The 19,824-nt window shown below is 51.5% G+C and overlaps 9 protein-coding genes across 9 annotated transcripts; 3 read left to right on the top strand and 6 right to left on the bottom strand.

The window, feature by feature from the left end:
- Positions 1 to 594: 594 nt before the first annotated feature.
- Positions 595 to 1,800, bottom strand: ALTATR162_LOCUS10008 (uncharacterized protein; the record flags this gene model as incomplete). The annotated part of the gene is made up of 1 exon (XM_043317644.1): positions 595 to 1,800. The coding sequence occupies one exon, from the start codon at positions 1,798 to 1,800 to the stop codon at positions 595 to 597; it is 1,206 nt and encodes a 401-aa protein (XP_043173579.1).
- Positions 1,801 to 4,056: 2,256 nt separating this feature from the next.
- On the bottom strand, positions 4,057 to 5,007 carry ALTATR162_LOCUS10007 (uncharacterized protein; the record flags this gene model as incomplete). Its single annotated transcript, XM_043317643.1, has 1 exon — positions 4,057 to 5,007. One exon carries the CDS (start codon positions 5,005 to 5,007, stop codon positions 4,057 to 4,059), a length of 951 nt encoding a protein of 316 aa, XP_043173578.1.
- Positions 5,008 to 6,111: 1,104 nt separating this feature from the next.
- On the top strand, positions 6,112 to 7,285 carry ALTATR162_LOCUS10006 (uncharacterized protein; the record flags this gene model as incomplete). Its single annotated transcript, XM_043317642.1, has 3 exons — positions 6,112 to 6,216; positions 6,403 to 7,080; positions 7,136 to 7,285. The coding sequence occupies 3 exons, from the start codon at positions 6,112 to 6,114 to the stop codon at positions 7,283 to 7,285; spliced, it is 933 nt and encodes a 310-aa protein (XP_043173577.1).
- Positions 7,286 to 7,715: 430 nt separating this feature from the next.
- Positions 7,716 to 9,949, bottom strand: ALTATR162_LOCUS10005 (uncharacterized protein; the record flags this gene model as incomplete). Its single annotated transcript, XM_043317641.1, has 9 exons — positions 7,716 to 7,758; positions 7,810 to 9,197; positions 9,246 to 9,394; positions 9,448 to 9,483; positions 9,534 to 9,560; positions 9,618 to 9,637; positions 9,709 to 9,714; positions 9,769 to 9,819; positions 9,924 to 9,949. The coding sequence occupies 9 exons, from the start codon at positions 9,947 to 9,949 to the stop codon at positions 7,716 to 7,718; spliced, it is 1,746 nt and encodes a 581-aa protein (XP_043173576.1).
- Positions 9,950 to 10,705: 756 nt separating this feature from the next.
- ALTATR162_LOCUS10004 (uncharacterized protein) lies at positions 10,706 to 11,869 on the bottom strand (the record flags this gene model as incomplete). The annotated part of the gene is made up of 6 exons (XM_043317640.1): positions 10,706 to 11,275; positions 11,329 to 11,444; positions 11,507 to 11,565; positions 11,617 to 11,639; positions 11,710 to 11,780; positions 11,830 to 11,869. 6 exons carry the CDS (start codon positions 11,867 to 11,869, stop codon positions 10,706 to 10,708), a joined length of 879 nt encoding a protein of 292 aa, XP_043173575.1.
- A 636-nt stretch (positions 11,870 to 12,505) lies between these two features.
- Positions 12,506 to 13,447, top strand: ALTATR162_LOCUS10003 (uncharacterized protein; the record flags this gene model as incomplete). The annotated part of the gene is made up of 1 exon (XM_043317639.1): positions 12,506 to 13,447. The coding sequence occupies one exon, from the start codon at positions 12,506 to 12,508 to the stop codon at positions 13,445 to 13,447; it is 942 nt and encodes a 313-aa protein (XP_043173574.1).
- Positions 13,448 to 13,711: 264 nt separating this feature from the next.
- Positions 13,712 to 15,313, bottom strand: ALTATR162_LOCUS10002 (uncharacterized protein; the record flags this gene model as incomplete). Its single annotated transcript, XM_043317638.1, has 4 exons — positions 13,712 to 14,938; positions 14,988 to 15,022; positions 15,069 to 15,187; positions 15,237 to 15,313. 4 exons carry the CDS (start codon positions 15,311 to 15,313, stop codon positions 13,712 to 13,714), a joined length of 1,458 nt encoding a protein of 485 aa, XP_043173573.1.
- A 1,625-nt stretch (positions 15,314 to 16,938) lies between these two features.
- Positions 16,939 to 17,961, bottom strand: ALTATR162_LOCUS10001 (uncharacterized protein; the record flags this gene model as incomplete). The annotated part of the gene is made up of 2 exons (XM_043317637.1): positions 16,939 to 17,246; positions 17,298 to 17,961. 2 exons carry the CDS (start codon positions 17,959 to 17,961, stop codon positions 16,939 to 16,941), a joined length of 972 nt encoding a protein of 323 aa, XP_043173572.1.
- Positions 17,962 to 19,108: 1,147 nt separating this feature from the next.
- Positions 19,109 to 19,687, top strand: ALTATR162_LOCUS10000 (uncharacterized protein; the record flags this gene model as incomplete). Its single annotated transcript, XM_043317636.1, has 2 exons — positions 19,109 to 19,341; positions 19,453 to 19,687. 2 exons carry the CDS (start codon positions 19,109 to 19,111, stop codon positions 19,685 to 19,687), a joined length of 468 nt encoding a protein of 155 aa, XP_043173571.1.
- Positions 19,688 to 19,824: the final 137 nt, after the last annotated feature.

Below are 19,824 nucleotides of genomic sequence, written 5' to 3'. Positions count from 1 at the left end.
ACAACCTCATCTCACCACTAACGTGTAGATGGATGACAGGACGCAAAGAGGAGCAAAAAGCATCTCGGGCGGGGCTCGAACCCGCAGCCTTTGGATTAACCATGGATACAGTTAGTAGAAGTCCAACGCGCTACCATTGCGCCACCGAGACCGTCAAGCGGAAATAGAGACTTCTGGCAAAAATGAGAAAATAGTTATACTATATTGCCAGTAAAATTACATATAACAGACAATACCAGGGCAACGCATGGTGATGCCTGCATGTGAAGACTGCCACGTCATAGGCGCGAAGTGGGGTGTTCAGATGTGGTTCGCTTTGTTTGATTCGGGCACGCTGTACCGAAGCAACACCATTGTGGGGCGGGCATGAGCACAACCAAAACTCACTGTCGTGGCTTAGAGTCCACCATTCTGCATAGGAGATTTAATTGCAAGAGAACTGCTTTGGCTACTGCTTTATAAATCTATTGCCCTGATGCAATATACTCGTGTGAATGGGACGTCGTCAGCTTGAATCGTGCACCTAATTTGCATCTTTTCATATTTTGTCTAGCTGCCATGAGCATGTAGTCAGAGGCACGAAGTAACAAGCGTTTATCGAGGCCCCTCGATCTCCTGGATCATCTCTACCAATACCTCATCTTCCAGCCCTACAATACTTTCATCGCTACCCCTCTTCCGTTTCCATACTTCCTGGAGCTGCAGGCGATTCGACTCCCAGCTAACCCATGCAGCAGCTTGCAAGAAACAGTCCGTGATATCATCCAGTTTCTTGAGTTGAGTCTTTGTAGAAAGTCTGTCTGCTGGGGCTCCTTTGCTTTCCTTATATCGCTCTGGCTTTGATATCGAGCACAGCGCTTTACGGGTAGCTTCGGCGCCTGGCGCGATACTGAATGTTATGCTTGGTATCGTATCACGCGTTACAGATGCCGTAGAGGCGGGCGTTGCAGTTAGCCATGAGCGGAGCAGAGCGATCTTGGCTTGTTTCTCCGCTTTGGTCCGGCTGGGCTTCTTCTTGGTGGCTGGTTCGTCTTCTTTCTCTTCGCTTTCCGCTCCTAGGTCCTCCGTTAATATACCAACCTTCTTGTCCGCTTCTGCAAGGCGCCCGGCCGCCCGAGAAAGCCAGTATTGTCCCACGCGTTTCGGATCGGCACTGAAAACATCGTAAAGCTTCTCTGTATTCGATGCTTCACCTCCCTTGCTCAGCCGTTCCGCACGAATGGTTTGCAGCACCGCCCACAGCATGCCTTCCAAGGTGTTGACCCGGAGAGTCCACTGTTGCACCGCGCTGCCACCGCCAGATCTCCACCTCTGCTTTTCGATCAAGATGATGTCCGGTGACCCTGCCAAGATCGTTTTCTTAATCAACACATACGCTGTCTTAGACAAAGCACCAACAGAATACGGGTCCGACTCTTCGTCATCACCTGCCGTGCCCTGCTCTGTAGTATTGGTCTCTGGTGGCTCGTAACTATCATCGTGTGTGGCTTCAGTAAGGTCAATCCTCTCCCATCTCCAAACCTTCATTATCGCATCTAAGCTATCCTTCGATGGATAAGAAACCTCTGCCTCGCAGAACGCCAGGTTCTTAATTCCCATATCGATGCTCATGATGCGGAGTTTCTTGCTTGTGGATTCCGGTATTTCCCATGTTGACTGAGTCTCGGGAAGACGAGGTTTTCCCATATTGCGTTGGAATCGCTCTTGAAGTACTGCTTTTGTTCCTGATGACGGTGCACCGATATGTACGAGTAATGTTTGAAGCGCCTTCGCTGTTACAGCGCGAGATTTGGGCGCCATTGACGCTAACGATCTTTTTTGTCGACCTTCCAGCAATCTAATGAGTAAAGTGGCTATCGGAAAGAGATTCTTTCGATTGGGCGCGAAAGAAGAGGGTGAAAAGCGTGCGAGGCATCGTGAACCGCGACTTGTTGACAGAACCATACAAGATGGCTAGCGGCAACTCAATGTATTGTGATCATCGTTTAAAGTTCAGGACTTTACTTTGCGAGGTGATGTTGGCGGAGAATGTTCGTGAGTGGAGAGTTGAAGAAAAGTCAAGGTAAACACGTCTTGACTTAGCGTAGAGCGTACCCACGTGATACAGTCACTGAGATCATGAACTCCGAGTTCAAATCCAAATATTTGTGTCAAGAGAAAGCGCATCATTCCTCTTGGGCTAATATATCGTTATCGTGTTCCTTATACACATGCTCTTAATGCATCGTAACCTCCATCCCCCGAAAGCCAGCACCAAACTCTGTCCGTTTACACACTAAGGTAACACGTACTTCTTTCCCTCGACTAGCCTTCACAAATGAGATCAAAATCTGGAAAATCTGGATCGGGCCCGATATTCGTACTCGCAACCGCACTATTAAAATCTTTGACTTGCGCATTCTTCTGTGCATCATTGCACTTGTCTATCAAGATTGTTAGCCATTCATGCTACCTAGGTACCCTTCACTCTCAACTTCCTCACACGTTCCAACACTAGAAGAAAAGGGGTCACTCACTCTTCTGCTTATCACAGTCGTTCACACTCAAACCCCCACCATCCTGTCTCTTCTTCCCTTTCTTTTCCCTATTTCCACCTCCTCCATTCTTGTTCGCAGTATCACTACACCCTTGGAACTGATTATCGCAACTCCTCTGTGCAGCAGTATCAAAACTGGTAAAAGTATCCCCATCGACCTGAAACGGGCGTTCTTTGTTTCCTGAATTTGTGATGGCGGATGCACGCGTCCCACCGAGATTGCCGTCAAAGGTCTGCAAGTTGGAGAGTTGACGTAAGAAGAGTTGATGGCGGGGAACTAGAGACATCTCCCAGTCTGAGGAGACTAGAGCGGGTTGCGGTGAGGCGTGAGAAAGGGCAGGGAGTGCGAGGTGAATTAGAGCAAGGAGGGCTGTGGGGAGAAACATGGCTGTGGATTAGTTGGTGTATGTTGGGACGTATGGCCGAGGATGATGTGTCGGACGTGATCCCTGTCAGTAGAGAAGATTGCCGGTATAGAATGGTTTTCCGGGTGTGAAGATTTTGCTGGGCGTGAATGTTTGTCGGTAATGAATGTATTTGTCGTACGTGATAGAAAACGTCGGTGCTGAATATTTGTCGGGCGTGAATAATGTCGTGCGTAAAATCTCCTCGATACCAAAACCCTCAGGTATCCTATTAGAGTATATCGGCACTGCCTGTATATACAAAGAACTAATCGCGACCAAATGAGTGTAAATATCGCACTGTGCTCACAAAAAAGCCGAGAGTAAAAGACCAAATCCCAGCCTCAAAGCACTCTACGGGGCCAACCGCACCTAAGTAAAGCCAAACCCCTCCATCTCCGAAGCGCCGAACATGCATTTCTCATGCCAAACGAGTTTGGGGCCCAGCGGTCACAAAGCTTGTTTGGGAGGTAACGTGGTGGTTGCTGCGACGGTGCTGAAACACGACCATGACCAGACCCCTGGACACGCATGACATGCGCACGCGTATACATGCGAGGGCGAAGAAGAACACCATGTATGAGGATAAAGGAGTGCATGAAAGTAGTGATGTAATGGATAAATGATTTTGACAATCTGATCGAATTCGCTATGGGGGGGTATGACTATGCTAAAACAACAAAGAAAGGCAAGAAATACATGCCAGGCTCGATTACAACAGGCTAAACAAGTGAACGAAGCAAGTGCGACGACACTGATAGGATGAAAAGAGCGGACGAAAGTGGTCGTATGCCTCTTCCTAAACTGATGGTATACGTCTAATTTACACGTGTGCAGTCTTTTGACAGACTGACCACGATGCGACGATATACACTAATCTACATCGCGAATCAGCGCCTGCAATGCATCATACTCATGCAAAGCCATATCTAGTAATAAAAAAAGCACCACCATCAAGACCGACTCTTACAGCCGTGTTTGCACCGTATGTACAAGCTCAACTTTGCTCTCATCTCTCAAAATCGCGTCTAGCTCAGACAAATTCCGCAGATAATCGTTGGTATCGTAACGGACCCTCGCAACAGGCCTATGTGCTGTTTGCGGGCTGCGCTTCGCCTAGAAATTGGCAGCCGCATTGGGGCGTCCTCCAGGGTTGTGGTACTGCTCGAGGTTCGACTGGAAGGGTGATGAGCCAGTACCGTTCTGGGGCTTGTCACCGAGGGCTGAGCCAGTGCCGGCCATAAGGTCGTCGTCGTCTTCGTGGACGCGCGCTTGGCGCTTCTTCATGCGCCAGAAGACGAGCGCGATGCCACCGAGGAGGAGGGCACCGCCTACACCACCAACAACACCTCCAATAACCTTCTTGTTGGAATCACTGATGCCACCGCCGTTGTCACTGTCGCCTGCCTGTGCGGTGGGTGGGTCTGTAACGACGGCTTGACCAGTGGTGGTAAGGGAAGTGCTAGTGCCCGTCGAGGTCGCGGTGGTAACTTGACCATTCTCCAGGGTTGAGGTAACAGTCGTGGTGTACTCTGAAAACGAGGTCGAAACGAGTGGGGTAGTCCTGACAATCGGTGTCGTTCTTACGGAAGAGCTCGCCTCCCGGGTGGGGGTTGCTGAATTACCAACGCTGCCACCACCCCCAGTGGCACTCGTACCTTCCGCGCTTGTTTGAGTATTGTCGTTGTTGTTGTTATTACTGTTGTTGTTGTTTCCGCCATCGGTAGTGGGTGTCGCTGCGGGAGTTGAAGGCGCAGGAGCGTCGGATGTGGGATCGTTCGACGGCGCTGGATTGTTGGTGGTGGGGGGGTCTGGTTGGGGAGTTGCTGACGTTGCTGGAGGCGGCGCAGCGGACGATGTGGCAGGAGGAGCGGCGGATGAAGCTGGTGGTGCAGCCGATGATGTAGCGGGTGCGGCGGATGCTGATGAGGCGCCGGTGCCTTCGGCGTCTTGCCTCTTGCCCTGGTGGATGTACTGATTGATGCCGTCCATGTGAAGATCCTCAAGGGTAAAGGCCGACGATGCGACCGTGAGGACGAAGACTGACAGCCAGGCCTTGGGCAACATATTTGGTGGGTTGTCGATGGAAACCGGCAGAGGGTGGTAACGGGTTTTTACTCTGGAGCTGACGCGCGTTTCACGAACAGGCGATTAGTTGTATTAAGGGGGATACGGGTGAAAGGCGCGTAGGCTATTGTAGCGATGTGTATATATCAAACGGATAAACGAGGGCAGGAATGTGAAGGGACAATAGAAGACTGAGCGAGTGTCGAACCGGAAGCCGGTGGATGTGCTTGCTGAAGTGACGAGGAGAAAGTGGAGCGATGAGTGATTTGGTCACGTTCCCAGCCAATTTTAGCTCTGCAGAGGGCGAGCCGGAGCCGACGCCCTGCAGTGCAACTCAGCCGCCCACAAGGGGTCTAGAGCTTTGACAGACGGACCCTCTAAAACGGCCAGCGACAAATCGAGTCATTTTCTCTTCAAAGATTCTGCATAATCAATCATGTTGACAATGAAATAGTCTGAACATCCAGTCTTGCAGACTTGTGTCGTGTACATGTATGCAGTGTTGCGCGTCCTTCTTTGGTGCGCCATCACCAGTGCTATGCCAAGCTCCATATGAGTTTACCACACTACAGCACAAGTCAAGCGCATTCCATAGACATGTCAACGGTTCGAGTACAAACATTGCTTATAAAAAGCCTCGCGTGCGCGCTTCGGGTTCTAAAACAAACTATAGCTGTGCATATCCCAAAGGCTAGGCAGTCGAGGAATCCCCGAATGAAAAATGTGCATCCTCAACAGAAACGCGAGGCAATTTGCCAGAGGCATAGATGACCCCGAGTCCAGCACTACAGCACTACTAGCCCACACTTCTGTTTTTGACACTTCCCACGCCTTCTGCCTTGTCGCGTGGTGCCTTACAAAGTCACCAAATACCATTCGTCAACAATCTTTCGACCTTCTAGTTCCGTTTCCGTCCCCACACCCTAATAGGGCTACCTCGGCTGGACTGGCCTACTTCCGGCATTCCCTCCGTCTGGACCTGCGTCATATCGTCAAGCCTTGCTGCACCATTTCCTGCACGCCCTTGTAACAGAAGAAAACTATTATTACGTCTACTTGTATAGGTCGCACGACGCGCTGTGTGAGCAAATACCGTCACGCACCATGCTCACCGCAGCCATGTCTCATTACAGTCTGCCGCTGACTACCCACGAGGCGCTCTCGGGTGTCTTCGGCTCAATCTCGTTAGCTTCATGGGTCTTCCTGTTGGTGAGTAACAACTGATACAGCTTCGTTGTCTTCGTTTCCCACGCATGGGGTAGCTTTTCGCAGTCAAGCACAATGTCAAGCTACCATGTATCTCTGATACCGGCTGTGCTACCCTTGGAACCGCAACTGAAGCTCCCAGCACGCGACATTAGACATCGCAGTACCCTAATCTAACCACAACGACAGGTCCCTCAACTAATCGAAAACTACAAATCTGGCTCCGCAGACGGCATCTCCCTCGCCTTCCTCACCGTCTGGTTTATAGGCGACATAACGAATCTCGTGGGAGCTCTTTGGGCTGGTCTTGTGCCCACCGTCATCGCCCTCGCAATCTACTTCTGCTTCGCAGACCTCGTCCTCATCTCGCAATGCGTCTACTACAACATGAAGAACTCGAAGCGCGGGGAGCGCAAAACTTCCACGCGCTCTACCGATAGCGTCGAAGCTCCTCTACTTGGCCGTCGCGATAGCAGTAACATTGGCCTGCCGGGAAGTCACAGGCGCGATTCCCAGGCGAGTCGCAGGCGCCGCGCGAGCTCCCTCCCCACGATACCCGATGTCGGCGATGGTGCGAGCCAATGGGTCAAGAACGCGTTGAGCATCGTAGGCGTCTGTGTCGTCGGTGCTGCGGGATGGGCTATCGCGTGGAAAACTGGTGTCTGGGTTCCGCAGCCTGCGCACAATACCGAGGATACCTCGGACAACCCAATCGGTGCGATGATCCTGGGATACGCGAGCGCGGTGGCTTATCTTGGGGCGCGCATTCCTCAGATCATTAAGAACCAGCGGGAGAAGTCTTGCGAAGGCTTGTCGCTGCTCTTCTTCATGTTGAGTTTGTTGGGTAATGCTACGTATGGTGCAGGTGTAAGTTTCTCTCTCTCTACTTTCGTTAGAAGATCCCGAGACTAATATTGCATAGATCATCTTCCACTCGCAAGAGAGGGATTACATACTTACCAATCTTCCCTGGCTCATCGGCTCCCTCGGCACAATGGTCGAGGATGTAACAATCTTCATCCAATTCCGCGTCTTCGGAAACGGTGAGGCATCCTCTGCCCTCGAGGCGTGATGCGCTCAGCTGTGTTTAAAAGAATCATCTGTGTCTTGCTATGTCTGGCGTTCTCGCATCTACCGCTAGGTGACGGTATGATCTACCAAAAAGTTTGTGTGTATACGTACTTGTGTTATTGGTCTTTGATACCCAGTCGAGGAAAAAATGAGTGTGTTTGGGCGTCACTGGCGAGGTAATGTTATGTTATGAGACTAAATACTGTATATCAATTTAAAAGACGAGCCACATATTATAGTTAGTCGTCACTACATTCCGCATTATGAAGTTCATGCAGAATGATACATTGATGCGCTAAAGACAGAACCCTTGACGGACTCCCCATTGGATATATCTCACCCTAAGCAGTCTATAAGCGCCAGAGGAGACATGAAATAAGATCCATAGCTTCTACCATACAAGTCCTGTTACATAGAACCGAAACAGCTGTCTACTTGGCATGGGCGTACTTCTGCTCGTGAACACCAATGGCACTGTGACATGTTAGTCTCATATCTAGTCAGACCTTGAAGAGGGAATCTTACCGTCCAGAAGGATCCGTCTGGTTGCTCCAGGTAGGTGTCCATCGCATAACAGTATCGGCGCAGTAGCTAGGGAAGTGTTCATCAAACATACACCTATACCAGTACGCCTCCTTGGTATCCGGGATGTCGTTGCCCCACTCCTTCTTTGGGTTCTTCATCATCTCATCCGTGACGTGTAGCTCAGCGTTGTCCTTGAGCGCGTCAATCCATCCATAGCCTACACCGTCAGAGAACTGCTCCTTTTGTCTCCAGAGAATCTTCTCAGGAAGGTAGGGCTGCGTCTCTGGCTCGTCGGTGGTGTCGAAAGCTTTGCGCAGAATATACTTCTCAATGCGGCCGGCTTCGCGGTCAATGAGCTTGTCCTGAGGATCGATGTTCATGGCTGTGTTGAGGAAGTCCTTGTCCAGGAAGGGTACACGCGCCTCAACACCCCAGGCAGATGTTGACTTGTTGGCGCGAAGGCAGTCTGCGAGATGGAGGTTCTTGACGCGGCGAATACATTCCTGGTGGAAAGCGGCCTTGTCAGGCGCGTTATGGAAGTAGAGATATCCACCGAAAATCTCGTCACTTCCTTCTCCTGAGAGCACCATCTTGACTCCCATAGCCTTGATCTTTCTGCTCAGCAAGAACATGGGTGTTGAGGCGCGAATAGTTGTTACATCAAAGGTCTCGAGGTGGAAGATGACGTCTGTAAGTGCGTTGAGACCATCTTCGATAGTGAAGGTGAAGGTGTGGTGCTTGGTTCCGAGGAAGTTGGCCACTTCCTGTGCAGCGATGCCATCAGGAGAGTTGGGCAACCCGATAGAGAAGGAGTTGAGTTGTCCCAGGAGGAGATCTGTCTGAAGCTCGTTGGAGTCGTCGATACCGACGAGTTGGTTCTGTTGCTCGCTGGCATTGCCAGTAGATGCTGCTGCCTTGTTCCTTGTCGCTTCGTTCAACCGCAGAGTTTCGCGCTGCGCGATTGAAGCTACCAAACTCGAATCAAGACCACCAGAGAGAAGTACACCAAAGGGAACTTCCGCCATCATGCGTTTCCGCACTGATCGCTCCAATGATTGCCTCAGCTCCTTGTAGTCTACAGGTTGTGTAGGAATGTTTTCGGGCTCGACAAGCCACTTGGGGTCGTAGTAGCGGGTGAGCTGATCTGTCTTCGAATCGTAGACGTGACCGGGAGGGAAGGAGATGATGTTGTCGCAGACGGGATGTAGGCACTTCAGTTCAGAAGCGAAGAACACCGCGCCTGGTGTAGTGCTCGATCGGCCCATGTAGAATGTAGTGATACCGATAGGGTCGCGTGCTGCGATTACACGATCTTGAGCCTTGTCGTGAAGGACCCATGAGAACATGCCGTCAAGTTTTCGGGGAGCGTCGATGTCATGTTCAAGATACTACTGCCTATCAGCCTCGTTCACCGTGAAACTTGTGCCCGATCTTACCAGAGGAATGATAACCTCGCAATCTGAGTGTGTCTTGAAGTTATACGGGTTCTTGAGGGACTTGCGGAGGATTCGGTGGTTGTAGATCTCGCCGTTGACGGCTAGAGAGACAGTTCCCTCATCGTTGACGAGCGGCTGAGCGCCGGATTCTAACCTACGTAAGCTTCTGCCAAAAAGTAATATTTTTCGCGTGATCTCTTACCGACGCCAACAATGCTCAAGCGCTCGTGAACCAGGACTGTATGTGTTTAGTACTGTATATGCTTAGAGGCTCTTACAGTCACTCACTGGTGTCGTTTGCAACCCAGTTACCAGCTATATAGTGTCAGTCATTGTGTACTTCGGCGCGCTAGGAGTTATAGAGCAGCTTACACCAATCTGGACCTCGGTGGCTTATCAATCAGTTAGCATAGGAGTCCTCGTGGTGAATTGGCTGACTGGAGGGTTTGGGAAAATTACACACCGGACACTGCGCGCAATTAGTCAATTAGAAACTCTCACGGGTTATGGGAGGTAAACTTACGCCTTGCCCATTTTCAGGGCAGTCGGCTTGAACTTTTGCACATCGGGGTGCCTATAAGGAAGTTAGTCATGTATCAACACAGTCGCAAACATTTGGTATTGAGACAATCCAACATCTGGAGGGGCAATTGCGGGCGCGCAACGGGTGTAGCATACCTGTAGCAGGCGAAGATACCACACATCTTTACTGCTGAAGTGAGTTGGAATGGAGGGAATACAGTGTCAAAGTGAAGAGGGGAGGCAAAGGACAGCCTTTATCGTGGCTAGAAATTGTTATAGAGTCATATCGCCCGCCCGAAGTCGCCGCAGGCCAGCTGGCCCCACCTTTTCACTGCCAACCCCAAGCGCGTTCTGACCGCGGGATTGGCAGTATCCACTATTTTGTACTTGTAAGGATATGACGTTGAGAACCATAGGCACTCCGTGACTCCACAAGTTTGCTCGCACTCGTTTTGTGCATGCTCAAACGCAACCCCACAACTGCCATGGAGGATTCGCGTCTTCCTATTGGCCAGTGCACTTGCGAACATCGCCGTAACCAGACAGTCCCCACGCGACAAGGTAAAGGTGCAAAAGTAAAGTATACGTAGACATTATCTGTGTTTAAACAATTTCAAGACTTTACAACTCCGAATTATGTAGCTGTTGATACATGGATGCTTCCACACCAATGTGTTCGTGCCTCCCTATCAGCTGCTATTCCGTATGTGTAACCAACATCAGACCTGAGTCCAACCAAGCAAGAAATACCCGCATGAGAAAGAAATGCAGTTATCCATCCTTTCGTCCAGCGCCATACTACCACCCTATGTCTTCGCCTTCGCATGTAGAAAGATGTCATCCGACTTTCCACCGTCTCCTCACATTGTAGATCCGGGGTCGCTAATGGCGCACGGTGCTTTTCTGGCCATCTAGTGCAGAGTGCTGCGGAAAGGCGCTCAGAAGAGGAAATAAGCAATCAAGAAGCTGATGAGGCACAGAAGAGCTGTGATCTGGACAGACACACCACCCGCGGGGGCTTGCTGCGTGCTTAGTGAGGTCGACGCTTCTTGCTTCGAGTCTTGGGCGGATCCTGTCTTTCGCTGGCGGAGACCAGTGGCCTCGCTAACTTGCTGCGTCAATCGCGCAATCTGCGCCTTGGCTTCAGCAAGCTGAGCCTCCACGTCGCTTGAGGATGGCAGAGCATTGGATACTGTTCCAGCGGCAGAGCTGAAGCTCGACTGCATGTTGCCGCCCGTCGCGGGGTTGTATGTCTCGTTCCTGATCTCTCCCAAGTTCTTGCTGTCTGATGGGCGGTCCTGGGGAACGGAGACGGGTCCAGAAGCGTCTGATGCGCCACGCTGGGGAGTTACAGCCTCGGGCGATGGAGACGAGAGCATCGAATCGCGGCTAACACCGTTGGTTCTTGCGGGGGTTGCGTTCGAGGAGGCATCGTCGGGAGCGAGGAAGAGAACCCTGATCTTCTTCTCTTGAATGGAAGACTTGGCCGTCTGCTCGATGTGCGACCACTACATGTGATTGTTAATACCCATCGACCCGTTGTTGTTATCCCAGAACATACCAAAGATCCAACATTGGTGAATTCCTTATCGGCGGTGACAAGTACGGATTGCACGAGGAACTTGTCGCGGCACTTGGCATCTGGCGGTGGGTCTTCCTTCATGGCTTGGAGGAGAACTGGGCGCATGTGTTAGTTTGCTGCAAGCTTTCGTAGACGCGCGCATGGAGGGCAGGCATACTCTGAACTTCAACATCTTTGCCGGGCTCGATGCGTCCGCTGTTTGGTCTCACGCAGTATCTAAACACCCGTCATCAGTTGTTGTGGGAGGAGGTATTGCGGGCGTCGTACTGCTTGGGAGCCGTGGTTTTCACCTTGCATATGTCAGTTGCGCGTCCAACTTTGACAGGCCAATACAATGATTCTGTCGAGAAGTCTGCTTACCTTGAAAGCAATCGGATCAGAGTGCGGGTTCTTCAAGCGGAGGGTCTGCGACACCTCGTGCTGAAAGGGTCCTGGCTAGGTTAGTATGCGTGTGACCCCAATGCCACGCGAGAAGCTTACGCTTGAAACCAAGCTCTACGGGATCGAGCTCGACGGACATGGCGGGCGCGTGTGGGCTGTAGGTATGCAGTTGTGATTGTGTCTTCCAAGGTTGGTAATCAGATCCGCGGTACGGGGTAGAGTCGCAATCAACCTCGGGAGCGTGGGGAAATAGGGCGGGCGCGTATAGTAAATCTAAAAGCTAAAACCCTGTGGATAGGGTGCGCAAACGGCGAATATCACGGTGGGTGTAGATTTGGGTGGTTGTAGATGGTAGGGAGGAAGGGCGGATGGTGAGGACAAGTAGCTATGACGTCCCGCGACGCCTCTTGATTCTGGAATCCCGAGGCGCCTCTAGTGTCCACCTTCGCAGACAATCCCAGGCTACAAGCATCGCTCATCTTACAGAAAGAAGCTCCGATAAACGACGTATTCATTACTGAAGTTCATTCTTCCAAGGTAATATTCCAAGAACCAGGCGCGTCTGATCCACGCTTCACCTTCTCCAAGGTTCCACCGCTACCGCCCGACCGCAGTACATCCACATATAAAGTGGGAGCCTCCTCCACTACCAACACACCTCTCATTAATTTGCTACTAAACCACAACACTCTCGAGTCAAGCGCCCAAGCCAAAGCTTCGCCAAATAGACCTAAACTTCTCACAAGTTCGCCCCTCACCCTCGGCCGCATTCACGATGGCCTCCTCAGATCTAGATACCCTCATCGACATGGGCTTCCCCCGCGAACGCGCCGAGCTCGCCGTTAAAGCTACAGGCGGCCTCCAGCCTGCCATCGATTGGCTCGAGACCAACCAAGACAAGTCCATCGATGACATCAAGCAAGAGCAAGCCACCGCCGCCGCCAACGCCTCAGAAGAGCCTCCCGCGCTGAAGCCTGGCGAGGAAGCCAAGTCCCTCGTCTGTGATGAGTGCGGCAAGAAGTTCCGCTCTGTAAACCAAGCCCAGTTCCACGGTGAGAAGACTGGCCATGAGCAGTTCTCCGAGTCGACCGAGGAGATCGCCCCTCTCACAGACGAGCAAAAGCAGCAGCGACTACAAGAGCTGCGCGAGAAGCTGGCCGCCAAACGCGCGATGCAGTCAGAGCAGGACAAGGAGGACCACAAGAAGAACGAGCAGATCCGCATGAAGGCTACCAAAGAGTCACAGGACATCAGGGAAGAGTTGCAGAAGAAGGAGCGCTTAAAGGAAGCTGCTGCTAAGCGCGCAGAGAAGAAGGCAGATGAGGATGCAAGGAAACGCGTCTTGGCCAAGCTCGAAGCGGACAAGCAGGAGCGAAAGCGCAAAGCTGAGATTGAAAAGGCGAAGCGCGCCGGCCAGGCTCCTCCTCCTGCACCTGTACAAGCCCCTCTCGCTACATCCTCTGGTCCGACTACGAGCAAGCCTGCGAGCGCATACACCGAGGCACGCTTGGCCCTGCAGACACCTGGTGGAAGGGTCATGAAGACGTTCCCGGTCGAGACTACGCTCTTTGAAGTAGCACATGCGCTGGAGCAGGATGGTACCAGTGTCTCGACGTTCACGACCAACTTCCCCAAGAAGACGTACGACCGAAGTGACTTTGGCATGTCGCTTAAAGAAGCGGGTATGGTTCCCAGCGCGGCTCTTATTATCGGATAGATTATGGTGATTGGTGTGGCATCAGACGATGGAGAGGATGCATGGGGCGGCGTTGAGGTGGTATCGGTAGTAGATACCCTAAAAGAGGATGCATCCGTTGGCGTTGATGTGGGCGTCGGCGACTGAAAGCCAGACCGTAGATGAAGTCACGATGAATGAACCACGAGATTTACGAATTAAATATGCAGATTTGTTCATGTACCTTAACGCCTAGTGATGCTCCTTCTAACCCCCAATGTCCCAACTTCGTCAAGACAGCACACCTCAATCATACTCGTCGATGTCATATCTCCCCTGCTCCCTCTGTGTACTACACCACTCCTCACTTGCCAACCCTCCCTCCTTCCTCCTCACCAACGCCTCCGCATCCTTGCACCAATCACACGCAAAATCACACTCGGGTGTTTCGTCATCTGCAAAGTATCCAGCAATAAGTTTATGCCGACACTTATCCGTCGCCTCACAGTACCCAACCAACGCTTGCAAGCTCTTCGCACGATGCATCATTTGCTGCTGCTGAACCTGCAATCCCGCTCCCTGTTTAGGTTGCCTCGCAATATCCCTCGACAGCGAATGCGCAGCGCGATCACGATCTTCGCGACCGTAATACAAGATGCAAATCGATGCTTTGCCGTCCCGACCTGCACGACCGGCTTCTTGATAGAACCCTTCGAACGACTTGGGGATTTGCCAGTGGACTACAAACCGCACATTCTCTTTGTCAATGCCCATGCCGAACGCTGTTGTAGCAACGACGACGTCGTAACCGGCTTTGTTAGCAACCCAGCCTGATAATGCATCTGCACGCTCTGCGACGGAGAGGCCGGCGTGGTAGGGTTTCGCGCCTATGCCATCCGAGCGAAGACGGGCGGCGAGGGACTCGCAGTCTTTGCGGAATAGAGTGTAGATGATTCCTGGGACGTTGTCTGAACGCTGGTTCTGTGATGCTAGTTGAGATGCGCGCTCAGTGTTCCCGGCACGGCGTGCGTGAATGGATTTGAGGAATTTGATAAAGTCGTCATATTGGTCCTGTTCATCGGATTTGAAGCGGACTTCGTAGTGGAGGTTTGGTCTGCTGGTGCTCATGCGGAACATCTTCAACTTCTTTGGGTTCAAGGCAAGCGTGGTGATAATGTCGTCTCGTACACGTGCTGTTGCCGTGGCCGTCAGACATATCACTGGTACGTCAGGAAATTCGGTCTTGAAGAATGACAACTGCTGGAATGAAGGGCGAAAGTCGTGTCCCCATTCGCTGACACAATGGGCCTCGTCGACAGCGATGCGAGCCAGTTCTCCTTGGGAGTGGATGACTCGTAAGATCTTGCGAAAGTTGTCGCCTTGACAGAATTCAGGTGTTACGTAGAGCAGGCGGGTCATGGGATGGCCACATTGAAGATCAGATATGATTCTCTTCTTGTCTGTGGGTAGTGTTGTGCTGTTGATTGTTTCAACACGAACGTTGGCGTTGCGCATGGAGGTGACTTGGTTGTTCTTATAGCTGGTTAGATTTCGTTCTAGTATAGAACAGTGAAGGGCGTACCATCAGTGCTAACAGTGGAGATATCACGATAGTGACTAGCAAGGTTAGTGATAATAACAACTCGCACCCTTTTGAACGTACTGCCGAAGTCGACTACCGCTGGCAGCTGGTAGCATAAGCTCTTTCCGAAAGAGGTCGCTGCCTGAAGGAAGACATCTTCGCCCTCCAACGTAGCCGTGACGACCTCGCGTTGTAACGGTCTGTGAAAGACCTTAGTATGAGCAAGCAGCAATGAGACGAGCGGTATACCGGAAACTTGCTTTCTTAAACACCTTCCTCAACGTAAAGTCGAGATTCGAGTACGGACGTTTTCTTTTGCCTGCCATGACTCGTGATATGAGGTTCGAGGCAAGAGGATAGAAGAGTCGAGAAAGTTGATTCAAACTTTTCACCGTCCGTGTAGTTGTTGTGACGGTCTTGTCAAGAAGCGGTTCATGTTTATCCAGATGTCTGGCCGGCTAAGAGTGGGGTGGACTCGGGAAGACGTGTATGTGTTGCAGGAGCGAGACGCGTCGGTGCACGTAGAGGCGAACATCTTCAGTCACGCTAGCACGTGAGCCCCCACTGCAAGATTTAACCTTGGAATAGACCCTAACCTTCTGCGTCTTCTGTCAACGCCTGTTCATCGAAGATCCCATCGCATTTGCGACCATTGAAACCCGATGTAAATTGAACAGCGTACCCATAGAACTCGTGTAGCGCTGGCATGTCCTATTTTCACATCTCAGTTGGAGTACTTGAGCCGACCACACCATGACTGATCCACACTCACCAGCGCAAACCCCACCTGGCTTTATAATCAGAGAATTCGCTACCTTACCGCCAAAGATTCGCCCAGCCCTTGCAGAGAAAGTAGCCAAACTCGAAAGGAAAGTCTTCCCAGCAATTGAGCACTTCAACTACGACGTTGAACTCAAAAAGAAGAACACCGGATTGTTATTAGTCTTCAAGGGAGATGATACCGACGAAAGGTTGATTGCGTATCTGGTCTACCAACGGATGAAGAGGTTAGCGTGGCTACATAAACTTTGTGTCATCGAGCAAGAAAGAGGGAGAGGTCTCGGCAAGGCTTTAGTTTGTTGCTTTCGTCAGCAGATGGAAAAAGGAGGCTGTAGCACGATTTTCCTATGGGTGGATGAGAGTCGCAAACCAGCAAGAGCGTTGTACAAGTCGTGTGGCTTTCAGCAGGCGGAATGTCGTCCTGATTACTATGGGCCTGAGCGAACGGCTCTGAAGCTTGAACTGGAGCTCAGAGGATGAAAATAAATATGGATGTTTGGAAGTCGAGTACTTTCCCCTTGGAATGATGACTACTGTTACCCAATGCGATACTCGTGAAGATCAAGGACAGGAGTGTCCATTCGGGGATTGCAGAACAAGTCACTCGGACCTTTTGGCCAACTACAAACGATATCGGCACGCTCAAATTTCCCACTGAGGAATCCTTCTGTCATGCACTGCTGCGGAACTGTTCTCTTAATAGATAGTCATGACTCGACTGTCGATGTTGTATCACTGGCGGATCATCTACAATTCGACCCCACAACGCTCTCTATCTAAGGTTAGGCACCTACTAGCTTTCCTGCCTATGGGCAGGGGGAAGAGACAGCGAGAAAGCGAAGGCGTACCGCTAAGTATTGTGAAGAGGAGGATTAGGGTAATGTTATGAGCAGAGGATAAGAATATATGGGGAATTTGAGTACTGTCAAAGTATTTGTAGCAAGGGTAGTCTTTGGTTTGATTGTATAGTGGATATAGTTACTGGAATGAACAGAGCAAAGGGGATAGTGTCTTCATTGAAGATTCAAAACAGCAAGGTTCATTCGTGCATTTCGTCATTTTGCCGTCTAGAACTCCGGACCAAGCTATGTAGCAACATATCTATCCCAGATTATCGTGCCTCCTACTCCGTACGCCAAGTTGATGCAGTGTCTGTCCCTTGACCGGGATTCTACAATTGGATATCGTTGTTCAGCAACCGTACCTCCTCACCTGGCTTGAAAGCCGGCAGACCGATGTACGGGCATCCGTCACATCTGAACGCATCGCCCAGCGCGCAGTTTCCACAGCTGCCAACCTTTCCTTGTACTGTAAAGTCCACTTCGGCAAGGTCGTCAGCATCCAACTTGAGCGAGTTGAGTGCTTTATCAGCGGAGGAGCGTTTGGCCGCGTCTTCGGCTTCAATTTTCTCTTTCATACCGCAAGTGCAGTCTTTGCAGGCGCGTCGTCGCTTGCCGGGTTTGGGCTGGCATTCGAGTGCTGGGGCATATTAGCAGAGAGGTGTGAGGCGGCAAGGAAGGTGTGACTCACGTTGAATGACTGGACGTGCCAAATCTGCTTCTGTAATGAGGTCGTCCTCGTCGATTAGGTCGTCGTCTTCGCCTGTGATAATCGGATCGTCGAGATCATCGCTGAAATCGACGAATCCTACACCAACTGGCTTGACAGGCTCAGCCTGAGGCTGGTTGCGCTTGCGGTTGAGGTTGAGCGGGACCGAACCGTCTGGGTTGACTGTGTGGTTCGCGCCATTCGTGCCATTCGTTCCATGTACTCCATTCAGGCCATTTGCCTTCTTGCCGAACTTCAGCGGTATCGATACAGGCTCCTCTTGCTCGGGCTTGGTCATGCCGTCCGCCGTCTCTGTGAGCCCTGCTAGGATAGCTTCTGTCTTCTCTGCGCCTTGGAATGGGCCTGCCTGGCTCTTGAGTACTCCTCCCACCTTCAATGCGCTAACAACCTTGTTCATCACATCGCGTGCCAACAGTTTGTGACTTTCGCGCGTGGTACCGTCGGCGTCGGCGAGAAGGAGAACAACATCGTATGTGGAGGCGGGAAGATTGACCAGGCCAGCAGCAATACGGTCAAGCATCTGCAGGTCGGTCGAGTTGCGATCGTGAATCTCGTAGACTTGGTCAAGTCGTTCGGGATGCGCCGCAATGGACGGCGTGCCGATCAGAAGGCATCGCGGGGCCATGGCGGGGTATCGTGGCGCTGTGTGTTTATGGAGGGGTAAATGGATGTTACAGAATCAGAGCGCAGAGGCAAGAACTCTAAGAGGAGAGTGACTATGTTCACGAAAAGGAAAGAGTGTGGTTAATGAAAAGCGCGCCCGGGAAACTTTTCTGAACATAGTCTGCGGCCTCGGGGGCGGAGAAAGCGCTGCTGATGCAATCAGGGAGAAATCCGCGGCGATTGGTCATACGACTGAGGGCTGATTACGAACTGACCGGAACACGTGATTTCGAGTCAAGCGGAATGGCGGCACAAGTGTGAGTGGATCCAGGGCGCATTAGCGTGCGAGGGAATCTGGGGTAACCACTGCTACCATGAAGCCATGGAACCATGAGCAGGCCATTGTAGATATATTCTGGTCTTTGCATCTCATCCAAGAGTCAGCATCTTGGAATTGATCTTGCGAGAAGTTTGTGCATGGTTGTAGTGCTGTGTTGGGATGGATTCCTGCCCACGCGACACCGACCGGCGAGATCCAGGTACCGGTGACGTACCCTTCCCCTCGTTCCTTCCTTACACAGTTCAGGGACCGATGATCCGACTGATAACTATACCTGTCAAGTTACTCTATACAGGTTGAAGCTATGGGCACAATTGTAGTAGTCGGAGCTGGGCAGCTGAGGGCGAATCTTCTAGAGAGACATCCTTGCATGGTCCCGTCTTGGTTGCGATATAAAGCCAGGAGCTCCTCCCAGCTTCCCCGCCTTTGACCAAGTCGCGTGAGATGCGTTGCGCCTGTCTTTAACAAACGAACCAACAACCATCGTCCTTGCTAACATTGTCTTCGCTAACACCTTGCTGCCACTTGTCAACAGATCTGCAAGGTACGCATTCTGGCCGCGTTGCTTCACGCAAGAAGACGCCATCGGGTCAAAGCTTGCATCACGAGACCATGTACTGACCCGCTTGAGCTTCTTATAGTCACAGTAGCTCCGAGCCCGTCGTTCCTTACTACTTCAACTCACGCTGCCTCTCTTCCATCAACATCACAACCACTCTTCAACCAATCCATCAACTACAGACACCAAACAGTAAGTACTGCCTTCTATCTCGTCCTTCAACGCACTTGCCCCCGTTGCATCAAGCCTATGAGGTCCATAACCATCTCAATGGCTCATCGGGGTAGGACGGCAAGAGGCTATGAGACAACACCAATCTGTTTGTACGTCGTGCTGACTTCGAAAGTGACCCGCTCCCACAAGTTCACTGACCGTGACCACGCCGGCATTGCTGACGGCACTGCCGAGCGTGAACAAAGACTTCCCAAGTTCTTTGGCAAGTCCGGTCATGCTGACACCGACCCGACCAAGACGAAGAAGGGTGGTAGCGGCAAGGGCAATTGGTAAGTGCAGTTCACTTACTTCCTTCCGATCCCTAGTGAGAGGGCCGCACTCAGCTGTACCCACCAAGATACTTCATATCGCAGAGTCAGTGACTAACAGCATCTCTACAGGGGCGCGGCTGGTGATGAGGTCGAAGATATCAGGCCAAACATGGCCTATGCCCGTCGTCGAAGCAACTCGTCCACCCACAACATGAAGGACTTCAAGACCAAGTTCGAGACAATTGAAACCGAGCCCGTCTTCGAAGAAGAAATTCACGGCCCTCTCGGCGAAGAACTGGAGAAGCAGAGCACCACTTCGACGGAGAACAGCATCGCTGAGGAGGAACACGACAAAAAGATGTAAAGGCTAAGTGTCGAGTCTACGGATAGTGGCATGGCTGCAGGTTCACTGGCTAGTCGGCTTGTGGGAAGTCATCGCCCGCTGCGAACAATTTGAAAGAGTAGGGATTATCGTCTTTCTAGACTGATATTCTCGCACAT

Source organism: Alternaria atra, assembly GCF_907166805.1.
Source record: "Alternaria atra isolate CS162 genome assembly, contig: 32, whole genome shotgun sequence".
NCBI classification, from domain to species: Eukaryota; Fungi; Ascomycota; class Dothideomycetes; order Pleosporales; family Pleosporaceae; genus Alternaria; species Alternaria atra.
Note: the sequence above shows the minus strand (reverse complement) of the source record. Positions and strands in the feature narration are given on the sequence as shown.